A 13,931-nucleotide genomic window follows, 5' to 3' on the forward strand; every position below is an offset into this window, starting at 1 on the left:
AGAGAATAATAGAGGCCTCTAGTGGCCAAAAGGCCATTTTAGCATGAGCAACGCCATTGAGGGCTTCCAAACAAGCTTCCGCCATTTTACATGAGTCAGAGTAGTCAACTGGGTGGGGATTCCTGTTGAAGTTAACCTCAATGGTGCTGCCCGTGCTGTCACGTACGCCATAATGACACCGATATAAAAATTGGGCCTCTATCTAGCTCTATGGCCGTACCCATTGCGCATGCGCACCCCTTCGACTGTGTGTCACCCTCGGCGAAACGGTGTTTGGAAGTATCTCGTGTGTTTTAATGCTTGAGATTGACAGTTTTTATCATGCTTTGCTGAATTGAAACAGTTTGTCATAAATAACGAAGAAAGGGAGTACCAACAACAATGCTGCGTGTCTGCTTGAAAGGGGCAAATTCTGCAGCGCGGGTAAGTATCACTGTGTTCTAAATGGAACATCTAGCTAACTAGCCTGCTAGCTATGCTAGCCGAGCGGTCATTCAGTGACCCAGAGACAGGGCCTACACCACTGTGCTTGTTGTTGGGAGAAATAAACAGTTTACATCTTCAGACATGTTTTACGATCTCTCCTCACAACATATAGTGTACGGAAAGGTGGGAATTCAATGCCATAACATAAAGTGTCATGTTAAATGCCTTCATTGAAAGAAAGCTGCGCTAAACTTAGGCTACTGAACGTAAGTAACTTGACGCAAATCTTGTAATTTAATGCAAATCACGTAATTACGTAGTGGAAAGAGGCGTATTTCTATTGATTGACTGCACTGCCTTCCGAATAAAAAAGAATCGAGAGTGACACGAGCGCGCACCAATGCACACCGTAGAATTGGAGGCGGGGCTCGGTGGTTGTATGATCCATTTTTGTATTAATGTTGTGGACATGCATGTGTGATAACGCAAATGTTGTAGTCAAGTTGTTTTGCTACACGTTCAAGTATCTAATGTGTAGGGGAAATGCGGTCTCTGCTACTGTTTCCTAGCACAATCCGTTTCATTTCAACTAGCTACTTGAAAAAGAAAGGACAAATGCACATTCATATCAAGGGGACATGACCTTGGCAAATTCTTAGTTCATAGAATGAGCTAAAGAAAGTAGCTTTTGTTTGTGGAAATGTTTCCATTGCACACATGTAATAACTGATTAATGAGCTTTTCTTGTTCACTATCCTATTCCAATGAATTTTAATAGAACAAGTGCTTGTGTATTTTGTATAAGTCCCATAATAGACATGTGGTGCTCCTGTGGATAGTGCATGTGTATGCTGATCTTCTCCTTTCCATAGAAATGCCTGTGTGGGAATGGTGTCCCCCTTCACCCCCTCCAGCAATGTCGTAGCTACACTTCAGGAGGCTCAGGGTAGGTGACTTGCCTCCTGCTGAGTTACTTAAGTGGCCAAATGCTGCATTGAGCTGTTTATGTTAATTGATAGAGCAGCTACCTTACTGTCCTTGACCATTGCTTGTAAATAAATCAAAGAGATGAAGGAGGAAGTTACCCTAAAGCTGCACACAAGCACTAAAGCCATTATCAATGTGATATTCCCTTTTATCATTCTGAATGGCAGCTGCTTTGTTTGCTTTCTTGTGTGTTTGAATATCTTACATCTGACTGTACTTGCAGGTCTTCTGCAGGAAAGATTGTAGCTGCCAGTGTCCTCACTGTGGGTGGAGGAGTTGGTGGCACAATTCTATATGCCAATTGGGATCCCAAATTCAGGGCCAATGTTGAGAAATCCATACCATACTCAGATCAAGTGTTTGGACTGGCTCTCGGCCCAGCAGCACCTCCACCTGTTATAAATAAACCAGTAAGTCAAATAACCCGTGTTCTAGAGCACATTTTGAGGAATCATAGTTTGTCATTCGTGTCATTAAATTTGACTTAGTTTGTTGTCAAACACAAGCTAGCTCATCTAACAAAAGAACCACGTACAGATGTTCACTTTCAATTCAATCTTCCCTGACACTATTATTCTATTACTGTCCTGAAGAGAAAGGTTGAACCTGTTCAGATTTCCTCCATGTCTGAAATGTGGAAAGACTCGAAGCAGCCGAAGGCCAAAGAGGTTGAGAAGAAAGCAACGCAGCCAGATGCTGAGGGACCCCCTGCTCCAGCACCTCAGGAGACCCTAGAGGGTGAGTTACAGCTGTGCCTGAGAGAGCTGATGTACTTCATGCTCTCTGAGGTGTTGAAAAAATATTATCTTGTGAGTCAAGTACTAAGAACGTTGGCACACCATTGTTTTTAAGACTATTCAATAAAGAGGGATCAGGTGCTTAATGTGAATATCATCCATTAGACGTTGCATGCTTCTGGAATCAAATTTTTCACAACAAACCCATGTCTTCTCTCCGTTGTTGAACTGAAATGATCTGCTGAAATTGTGTTGTGTACTTGGGATGGTTTACTTCATTGTTCTTACAAATACAAATGGACTTGAACTGTTAAGTTTTCTTGCTATCATCGATGCATGATTACACTTTTCAGGTTAGCAAAGAGTTATCCTCTAAATCACTGAACAGTGCATAATCGCATGGTATTTTATGCCTTTAGATCTATTTATGCGATTATATAATCTCAAATGGGTATCTTCTTGGAGAGAAAGTCCTTCATTTACTCATGATTTTCTTTCTTAGCTAATTGTTCAATATCTTGACATGTGGCAAGTTTCCTAATTAGCTGATGGCTTTACCAAGGTGGTCATTAGACCTCTGCAGAACTTTCAATGTTATTTAGCTAGGTTAACTATTTGTCGTTTAAGGGCCTTGAGTCTGTCTGTGGTGTTGATACAATTGGGATCCCATCAAACCAGTGAAGGACGTGACTGTTGATAGGAACTGAGTATTTCATCTCAACTTAATGAGTCTTCAGTACTGAAGTAGAGGAATGTGATGCAGGTCACATGTCTGCTGTGGGTTTTGAGAAGACCGGTTGACGATCAGGTGACCGATCTCGTCTGTCAGTGTAAATCACTGGAGTGAGATAATGGGTATCTTGCCTGTGTTACTTTAGAGTTTTGCCTTCTTATCTACAGCTATGCTATGAGTCCGTATTGCTGCTGTGTTCTTGTGTGCCAGTTCCATATGTCCTGTTGGTTACCATAACATGGCCTTGCCAAGAAGACCAGTCAGTCCACTGATGTTGAGCTCCACTGTGTTGTTGCAGAAGCTTCTGCTCAAGTGGCACAAATCCTTTCAGCCATCGGCGAGGTGCCCTCTGTGCCAGCCCCTGGAACCCACGAGGCAGAGGCCGTGCCTCCCCCAGCCGCCCTCAAGGGGGTCCCGGCAGGTCAGAACCGGGTGGATACAGCCTCCCCTGCATGGGTGCATGGCGCTCTCTCTTTCACTAATATAGGGTGTCTTAGGGTGCATGGCTCCATGCTCTATGCCTGCTCTTCTCTAATACTTGTTTTTCTTTCCTGTTCATTATTCTCCTGGTGATTTTATTTGCCATCTCACCCTTTCACCTCTGTTTACTGTACACCTCTGCATAAAGACTCTTCATGCTGTCCCCTTCTAGCCCCTAAACTAATCACTACCCCTCACAAAACCCTTAATCCTAGATTGCACTAGCTTGTAATGCATATTATATGTATCTGTATTACTCTGCAATTTTTGTTGTATTTGGAGGTTATATGTTGTGAATGAGTGAGTTGTTCATGTTAGTGGGTATTTTACTATACCTGTTCATGCCATACTAGAGTCGTGGCCAAAAGTTTTGAGAATTACACAAACATTAATTTTCACAAAGTCTGCTGCCTCAGTGTCTAGATATTTTTGCAGATGTTACTATGGCATACTGAAGTATAATTACAAGCATTTCATAAGTGTCAAAGGCTTGTATTGACAATTACATGAAGTTGATGCAAAGAGTCAATATTTGCAGTGTTGACCATTCCTTTTCAAGACCTCTGCAATCCGCCCTGGCATGCTGTCAATTAACTTCTGGGCCACATCCTGACTGATGGCAGCACATTCTTGCATAATCAATGCTTGGAGTTTGTCAGAATTTGTGGGTTTTTGTTTGTCCACCTGCCTCTTGAGGATTGACGATAAGTTCTCAATGGGATTAAGGTCTGGGGAGTTTCCTGGCCATGGACCCAAAATATTGATGTTTTGTTCCCCGAGCCACTTAGTTATCACTTTTGCATTATGGCAAGGTGCTCCATCATGCTGGAAAAGGCATTGTTCGTCACCAAACTGTTCCTGGATGGTTGGGAGAAGTTGCTCTCGGGGGATGTGTTGGTATCATTCTTTATTCATGGCTGTGTTCTTAGGCAAAATTGTGAGTGAGCCCACTCCCTTGGCTGAGAAGCAACCCCACACATGAATGCTCTCAGGATGCTTTACTGTTGGCATGACACAGGACTGATGGTAGCACTCATCTTGTCTTCTCCGGACAAGCTTTTTTCCGGATGCCCCAAACAATCGGAAAGGGGATTCATCAGAGAAAATGACTTAACCCCAGTCCTCAGCAGTCCAATTCCTGTATCTTTTGCAGAATATCAGTCAGTCCCTGATGTTTTTCCTGGAGAGAAGTGGCTTCTTTGCTGCTCTTGACACCAGGCCATCCTCCAAAAGTCTTCGCCTCACTGTGCGTGCAGATGCACATGCCTGCTGCCATTCCTGAGCAAGCCTTTAAGTTCTTGATGATCCGATAAATGGTTGATTTAGGTGCAATCTTACTGGCAGCAATATCCTTACCTGTGAAGCCCTTTTTGTGCAAAGCAATGATGACGGCACGTGTTTCCTTGCAGGTAACCATGGATGACAGAGGAAGAACAATGATTCCAAGCACCACCCTCCTTTTGAAGCTTTGTCTGTTATTTGAACTCAATCAGCATGACCGAGTGATCTCCAGCCTTGTCCTCGTCAACACTCACACCTGTGTTAACGAGAGAATCACTGACATGTCAGCTGGTCCTTTTGTGGCGTGGCTGAAATGCAGTGGAAATGTTTTTTGGGGATTCAGTTCATTTGCATGGCAAAGAGGGACTTTGCAATTAATTGCAATTCATCTCATCACTCTTCATAACATTCTGGAGTATATGCAAATTGCTATCATATAAACTGAGGCAGCAGACTTTGTGAAAATTAATATTTGTCATTCAACTTTTGGCCACGACTGTACAGTGTAATCTGTAGTTGCAGGTAAGTGCTACATGTATGTGTGAATGGAATGTAGGGCATGTGTTTTTGTGGCCATGATTTTGTCTGCAGAGCAAAATGTACTGAGTGTGTTCTGTATCCCCCTAGCGGCAGCCAAATGTACTGAGTGTGAACATGAGCCTGCAGTGAAGGAGCGTCCTGAGGGTGAAGTGGCTGCCCGTCTTGCTGAGCAGGATAAGGCTGAGCAGGACCTCCTGACATGTAGGTGTCTCATCTTTCCCTGTCACATTTTGCTATGAGTTATGGAGCCTGATACACTGTAACAACATGCATTTACTCTGGCTTAAACATTACGTACAATGAAGACAAATGCAATACATGAGTCAATGAGTACAGTGGACGCATGGTTATTTTCAGCAGATTGCCATTGATGCATGGTCTTGTTACATTATGGAGTGCAGGTTTGACATGGGGATTGCTTATATGGCATCATGATTGACAAACAAGGTAACAAGGCTGTGTGTGTGTACTGTTGCAGCTCTGTCATCCAATCTGGAAGATGCTCTGGGCAGCACAGCCAAGGTGACCCTGCAGGCCATCGGTGCTCAGGAGGCAGCTCTGCAGGCCATTGCCCAGCACACCCGCCAACTGAGGGAGGCCATGGAGGCTGAGGTGAGGAAGGGACATATCTTCAAAAACAACCCAAACTGGGGAGATTTTTCAAAAGATTTTAGCCTCGTATTACATTCACGTTCTGTTGCGAATCTTTGTTTTGTGACCCTGAAACTGAAGAAGGCCTCAGTGTCTGAGAAGAGGAAGGGACAAGGGTACACATTCTGAAAAAGTGTAACCCAAACTGTTGTGATGCCCTAATTAAATCAAAATCTTTTGTAGATGTTTGTTTTGTTAGCCATCGGAGGCAAGGGAGGGGGCTGAGGTGAGGGGGGTGGACATATTCTCAAGTGTGAAAAAGTTCTGCTAGCTTTTCAAGTCTAGCAGTTTTTCATTACATTAAAATAGTGCTGCACGATATAGGCAAAATATCATATTGCAATTATATTTTTTCACATTTTGCAAAACCGATATGAGTTGCAAAACGCTTGGGTGAACTCTTGGAATATAGTGCTGTTAGGCATGACAAAGAGAGAATGCCGCAGGGATTAGTTATTTTCCATCCCAACATGCCTCCCCAGTCTCTATCAGAATGGGGCATTGCACAAACGAGATGCTGCAGTAGACCTGGACCACCACAACTCGCACCTCCTATTTTCAGAGAATAAGATCAAGATAATAAATCTTTAGGGATCTGCGTCCCGTCAACGGGACAGTTGTAAATCATGCAGTGACTTGTCACGATCGTAGATTTTAGAAAAACAACACGTCGGTACATATATCGGCTGAAAGCTTAAATTCTTGTTTAATATAACTGCACCGACTATTTTACAGTAGCTATCATGGCTATAAAAAAATGCCATGTTATTGTTTGAGGAGCGCTAACAACAAAACAATTTTTTCACCGCAATAGGTTTGATAAATTCACCTCTGAAGGTGAAATGTGTACTTCTGAAATCTTGCTCTAATTTATCATCCAAAGGGTCCCAGAGAGAACATGAAGTTTTGTTAGATTAAATCCTTTTTCATATCCTAAAAAGGTCCATATAGCATGCACGATCATTTTTGTATTTCCACTCGTTCAATTTTCTAAGAAAGGAATCTATGAAAATCTTACCCTAATTGTTGTTTCAACCGTTCACATTTGTATGCATTCCTCAGAGATCCTAGAACGTAACCAGACTTCACTATATCATTAGGGGTGTAGTATATCCTATAGAACACCACATTTGGTCAGAGAGCAACGCTTTCATGGCACACTGATGACGCGGCCGGTGTTCACTTGATCGACTAACTTTGTCAAATAGGCACCAATCGGGGTCAAACTAAGCTAGCTAGATAGCCAATGAGTTGGGCTTTACGGGAGTATCCGGAAACCCTGTATCTGTGGCTAAATGTAGCTGCTAACCTTGTGCGACAGTGTGCCTTTTCCTTTTGGACAAGAATTATAAGAATATGAAGAGTTATGAAAACTGGGTGTTTTGCAAATGTTGAACTTAAAATATGGCTACTAATACTGGAAAAGCTAAATCAAAGTCCAAGTATGCAGATTTTACGATATTCTTGCAGAAAAATGTTATGTGAATGTAAATGTCTCCTTCACGATTTGCCCAAATGTACCTGGGTGACGTCCCACTAAATGTCATGTAGTTTGCTCATACTTCAAGTTATCCGTCTGAAACTTTGCACATACACTGCTGCCATCTTGTTGACACCATCAGAATTAGAAGCAGGGTGATGGTGAGATTTGGGACCTTTCTGTTGCATTTCAAAGATGGTGGTAGAAAAAGAAGATAAATGTTTTTCTTCTACCAGATCTATTGTGTTATATTCTACCTCATTCACATTTCAGTGTTTTCTTTCAAATGATACCAAGAATATGCATATCCTTGCATCAAGGGACTGAGCTACATGCAGTTAGATTTGGGTATCTCATTTTAGGTGAAAATTGAAAAAAAGGGGGCTACCCCTAAGAGCAAACGTTATCATACATACATACATATGTTTGTTTATTTGAAAGCAGCAGCATTTTTTTACGCTCTGCATCATGTTTGGAAAGATATGTAGTGTGTGTGCATGCAGAGTGAATATTGCAGCCTTTTGCAATATGGCTATTTCTATATAATATACCTGATATGGATGTGCATATATGTGATTTTAATAATTAAATATATTGCCCAGCCCTAATCCAAACATTTGTATTGTGAATCATTCATGATGTGATTTTTTTTTATTTTTTAGGCACCCCCTGATAAGAAGTCTACCCAGTGGAGAGTCCTGGAAGATGCACTGAGTGAACGCAGCCGATCAGTAGACGAGGCTGGAGCAGCCGTCCTCAAGGCCAAGTAAGAGCCGCTTGATAATTTATTAACATTATGTTGTGGTCACTAGTATACACTACTTTATTTTGTTTCAGCCAATTTGATAATACATTTGGTGATATTAAAGTTTGAAGTGGTGTATTTACTATTTTATGCTCACTAAAATGAACTTCTAGTTAAAAAAACAAGAGATGTATCTCAATAATGGTTGTTGATGCCGAAAAGGCTTTCAACCGGCTTTAATGGATTTTCCTATTCAAAACTTTGGAAGCTTTCAACTTTCCAGCTGAAATGAATTGTATAAAAGGATAGAACTGTCCTAAAGAAAAAATATACACACATGATGCATTTTCTGATGAAATTGCTTTAGGAATGGGCACAAGAAAGAATGTCCCCTCTCCCCCTTCTTGGCAATTGAACCGCTTGCAGAAATAATTAGACAGGACCAAACGTAACAGGTATTGGTAAACATAAATATAAACTAAATGTATTTGCAGATCTCCTGCTGTACCTGACCAATATTGAAAACTCAATGCCCCTCAAAAATATTTTCAGGATAACCTAAAATCTCAGGATAAAACATTCACGTGGAAAAAATGAAATGATGGCAATAAGAAAAAGCATAACTCATGATCTACAGTGGACCACAAAAAAATCTAAGAGTTGCACCAGCATGGTTTAAATGAATCTAGGTTTTGTTAATCTAGGTTTATTAATCAGATGTGTTGCACCACTTAGATTTACTTATCCAGATTAAACATTACAATGACTAACAATGACTCAGTAATCCATGCCTTCTGGGAATGCTATAAAGTCCTTAAGTTATGGGCGGAGTTAGAAAGTTGTCTGTCAGAAGTATTGCAATGTAAATGTATTTTAATCCGCATATTTCAAATCAAATTGTATTTGTCACATGTGCCGAATACAACAGATGTAGACCTTACAGTGTAATGCTTACTTACAAGCCCCTAACCAACAATGGTTTACCAGTTTTTTTGTTGTTTTTTTTCTCCTGAATTTATTAATTAAGTAGGGAATAAAAGTAACATATTTAAACAGCAACAGTAAAATAACAAGCGAAGCTAAACACAAGGGGTATGTAGTCTGTGCTGGGGTACCGGTTAGTTGAGTTAATATGTACATGTAGGTAAAGTTAGTGAGTATGCATACAGTGGGGCAAAAAAGTATTTAGTCAGCCACCAATTGTGCAAGTTCTCCCACTTAAAAAGATGAGAGGCCTGTAAATTTCATCATAGGTATACTTCAACTATGACAGACAAAATGAGAAGAAAAAAAATCCAGAAAATCACATTGTAGGATTTTTTATGAATTTATTTCTCTGTGAGGAGGCAGGGCGGGGGTGTATGCTTCATGATTAATGGTGTAATCATAACATACAGGAACTGAAGTCCTCACCCGACCTAGAATTCCTTACAATCAAATCCTGGCCATTTTACCAACCAAGAATTCTTGTTAGTTATAGTCACAGCTGTGTACATTCCCCCTCAAGCAGATACCAAGACGGTCCTCAAGGAACTTCACTTGACTCTATGTAAACTGGAAACCATATATCCTGAGGATGCATTTATTGTAGCTGGGGATTTTAACAAAGCAAATGTGAGAACAAGGCTACCTAAATTCTATCAGCATATTGATTGCACTATGCGAAGGGGTAAATGAAGCACTCTATCACTGCTACTCAAGCTTCCGCGATGCATACAAGGCCATCCCTTCGGCAATTCCGACCACGACTCCATCTTGCTCCTACCGTCTTGTAGGCAGAAACTCAAACAGGATGTACCCGTGACTCGAACCATTCTACGTCTGACCAATCAGAATCCACACTTCAAGATTGTTTTGATCACACGAAATGGAATATGTTCCGTTCAGCCCCGGAGAACAACATCGACCCATACGCTGACTCGGTGAGTGAGATTATAAAGAAGTGCATTGGAGACGATGTACCCACTGTGACTATTAAAACCTACCCTATCCAGAAACCGTGGATGGATGGCGGCATTCGCGCAAAGCACAAACTGCATTTAACCATGGAAAGAGGTCTAGGAATATGGCTGAATATAAAGTGTATTTATGCCCTCCGTGGCAATCAAACAAGCGAAATGCCAGTACAGGGACAACGTGGAATCGCAATTCAACGGCTTCAACACGAGTCACATGTAGCACGGTCTACAGGAAATCAGACTACAAAAAGAAAACCAGCCATGTCATGGACACTGACGTCACGCTTCCGGACAAACTAAACACCTTCTTTGCCCACTTTGAGGATAATACAGTACCACCGTCACGGTCCACTAACAAGGACTGCGACACCCCCATCTCCTTCTCCGTGACCGACGTGAGTAAAATATTTTAAACATTAATCCTCACAAGGCTGCTGGCCCAGACGGCATCCCTAGCCGCGTCCTCAGAGCATGCGCAGACCAGCTGGCTGGTGTGTTTACGGGCATATTCAATCGCTCCCTGTCCCTGCATGCTTCAAGAGGGTGAAGATAACTGAACTAAATGACTACCGCCCTGTAGCACTCACTTCTGTCATCATGAAGTGCTTTGAGAGACTAGTCAAGGATCATATCACCTCCACCTTACCGGCCACCCTAGATCCACTTCAGTTTGCATACCGCCCCAAAAGGTCCACAGGCGACGCAATTGCCATCACACTGCCCAATCTCATCTGGACAAAAGGAATACTTATGTAAGAATGCTGTTCGACTACAGCTCAGCATTCAACACCATAGTACCCTCCAAGCTCACCATCAAGTGGGAGGCCCTGGGTCTCAACTAGAGGTCGGCCGATTTCAAGTTTTCATATCAATCGGTAATTTTGCCTTTTTTTAAACACCTTTTTAAAAAAATCTTTATTTAATTAGGCAAGTCAGTTAAGAACACATTCTTATTTTCAATGACGGCCAAGGAACGGTGGGTTAACTGCCTTGTTCAGGGGCAGAACGACAGATTTTTACTTGTCAGCCCAGGGATTCAATCTTGCAACCTTACAGTTAACTAGTCCAACCACCTGCCTCACGAGGAGCCCGTCTGTTACGCGAATGCAGTAAGAAGCCAAGGTAAGTTGCTAGCTAGCATTAAACTTAATCAATCATCACTAGTTATAACTACACATGGTTGATATTACAAGTTAATCTAGCGTGTCCTGCGTTGCATATAGTCAATGCAGTGCGCATTCGCGAGAAAGGACTCGTTGCTCAAACGTGTACCTAACCATAAACACCAATGCCTTTCTTAAAATCAATACACAGAAGTATATATTTTTAAACCTACATATTTAGTTAAAAGAATTCCAGGTTAGCAGGCAATATTAACCAGGTGAAATTGTGTCACTTCTCTTGCGTTCATTGCACGCAGAGTCGGGGTATATGCAACAGTTTGGGCAGCCTGGCTCATTGCGAACTAATTTGCCAGAATTTTACGTAATTATGACATAACATTGAAGGTTGTGCAATGTAACAAGAATATTTAGACTGATTAATGCCACCCGTTAGATAAAGTACGGAACGGTTCCGTATTTCACTGAAAGAATTAAAGTCTTGTTTTCGAGATGATAGTTTCCAGATTTGACCATATTAATGACCTAAGGCTCGCATTTCTGTGTGTTATAATTAAGTATATAATTTGATAGTGCAGTCTGACTGAGCGATGGTATGCACCAGCAGGCTCATAAGCATTCATTCAAACGGCACTTTCATGCGTTTTGCCAGCAGCTCTGCTGTTTATGACTTCAAGCCTATCAACTCCCGAGATTAAGCTGGTGTAATGATGTGATGTGAAATGGCTAGCTAGTTAGCGGGGTGCGCGCTAATAGTGTTTCAAACGTCACTCGCTATGAGACTTGGAGTAGTTGTTCCCCTTGCTCTGCAAGGGCCACGGCTTTTGTGGAGCGATGGGTAACGCTGCTTCGAAGGTGGCAGTTGTCTGTGTTCCTGGTTCGAGCCCAGGTAAGGGGCGAGGAGAGGGGGACGGAAGCTATACTGTTACACTGGCAATACTATATAGTACCTATAAGAACATCCAATAGTAAAAGGTATATGAAATACAAATGGTATAGAGAGAAATAGTCCTATAATTCCTATAATAACTACAACCTAAAACTTCTTACCTGGGAATATTGAAGAATCGTGTTAAAAGGAACCACCAGCTTTCATATTCTGAGCAAGGAACTTAAACGTTAGCTTTCTTACATGGCACATATTGCACTTTTTACTTCTCCAACACTTTGTTTTTGCATTATTTAAACCAAATTGGACATGTTTCATTATTTATTTGAGGCTAAATTGATTTTATTGATGTATTAGGTTAAAATAAGTGTTAATTCAGTATTGTTGTAATTGTCATTATTACAAATCCATTTTCAAAATCGGCCGATTGAATCGGTATCAGCTTTTTTTGTCCTCCAATAATTGGTATCGGCGTTGAAAAATCATAATCGGTCGACCTCTAGTCTCAACCCCGCTCTGTGCAACTGGGTCCTGGTCTGACGGGCCGCCCCAAGTGGTGACTATAGGAAACAACACCTCCACTTTGCTAACCCTCAACTCTGGGCCCCACAAGGGTGTGTGCTCAGTCCCCTCCTGTACTTCCTTTTCACTCACAACTGCGTGGCCATGCACGCCTCCAACTCCATCATTTAAGTTTGCAGACTACACAACAGTAGTGGGCTTGATTACTAACTGCAAAGAGAGAGCCTGGTACACCCATCTACTGTCCGGAGAAGTCTGGTCAGAAGTGACCTTCATGGAAGACTTGCGGACAAAAAGCCATACCTCCGATGTGGTAACAAGGCCAAGCAACTCAACTATGCACGAAAACACAGGAACTGGGGTGCAGAAAAATGGCAGCAGGTGCTCTGGACTGATGAGTCAAATATTTGGCTGTAGCAGAAGGCAGTTTGTTTGCCGACGGGCTGGAGAGTGGTACACGAATGAGGGTCTGCCGTCAACAGTGAAGGATGGTGGAGGTTCCTTGCAAGTTTGGGGCTGCATTTCTGAAAATGGAGTTGAAGATTTGGTCAGAATTAATGTTCTCATCAATGCTGAGAAGTACAGGCAGATACTTATCCATCATGCAATACCATCAGGGAGGCATCTGATTTGCCCCAAATTTATTCTGCAGCATGACAATGACCCCAAACAGTTCTTAATGACTTTCGCTGTATCTTCAGTCTAAAGAAGAACAAGGAGTCCTGGAAGTGATGGTATGGCCCCCACAGAGCCCTGATCTCAACATCGAGTCTGTCTGGGATTAGAAGAGCGAGAGAAGCACCTGAGGCTGCCAATATGTTTGGGCCAACCTACCTGCTTAGTTCCTTAAAACTGTGCAAGTGTTCCTAGAAGAATTTATGCTGTTTTAAGGCAAAAGGTGGTCACACCAAACTCACTTTGCATTTTGTTAATTGATAAATATAATCTATTAACATGTTTATTTTTGAAAGCATTCTTTACAGCATTTTTTTCACACCTGCCTTAAACTTTTGCAGTACTGTATATATTATTTTATAAAATTATACAACGGAAAACTAACTTTTAAAGGATCAATGACTCTGTGCTTTCTATGTTTGGCTTTGTGCAAGAGGGATTAATTCTGCATCTCTGGTGTTTTAGGGCTGAGCTGGACAAGCTGAGAGGAGTGATCGATGGAGCCAAGCACTTAAAGATTGCTGCAGCCCGGCCATCTATCCTGGCTGCAGAGGAGAACCTTCACAGCATGGTGGTAGATCTGGACAGCGTGGTGACCAGGGTAAACTGGCCCTGTTTTACACTGTTAACACATGGGTTGCATTCCAACCTATTTCATATGCTGAAAAAAAAGTATAAACGCAACATGAAAGTGTTGTTCCCATTT

At 41.9% G+C, this 13,931-nt stretch overlaps 1 protein-coding gene across 2 annotated transcripts in view; it reads left to right on the forward strand.

The window, feature by feature from the left end:
- Positions 1–13,931, forward strand: part of LOC139391220 (inner membrane protein, mitochondrial (mitofilin)) — a 17,454-nt gene continuing 3,523 nt past the window's right edge. The window contains exons 1-9 of one of the 2 annotated variants that reach the window (XM_071138839.1): positions 1–423; positions 1,299–1,372; positions 1,637–1,823; positions 2,007–2,151; positions 3,182–3,304; positions 5,272–5,385; positions 5,663–5,796; positions 7,978–8,081; positions 13,691–13,826. In XM_071138839.1, the coding sequence (XP_070994940.1) occupies positions 382–423; positions 1,299–1,372; positions 1,637–1,823; positions 2,007–2,151; positions 3,182–3,304; positions 5,272–5,385; positions 5,663–5,796; positions 7,978–8,081; positions 13,691–13,826 (1,059 nt within the window). In that variant the 5' untranslated portion in view covers positions 1–381. The remainder of the gene's footprint in view (positions 424–1,298; positions 1,373–1,636; positions 1,824–2,006; positions 2,152–3,181; positions 3,305–5,271; positions 5,386–5,662; positions 5,797–7,977; positions 8,082–13,690; positions 13,827–13,931) is intronic. The other variant, XM_071138840.1, reaches the window with a different exon arrangement.

Source organism: Oncorhynchus clarkii, chromosome 31 (genome assembly GCF_045791955.1).
Source record: "Oncorhynchus clarkii lewisi isolate Uvic-CL-2024 chromosome 31, UVic_Ocla_1.0, whole genome shotgun sequence".
Taxonomy (NCBI): domain Eukaryota; kingdom Metazoa; phylum Chordata; class Actinopteri; order Salmoniformes; family Salmonidae; genus Oncorhynchus; species Oncorhynchus clarkii.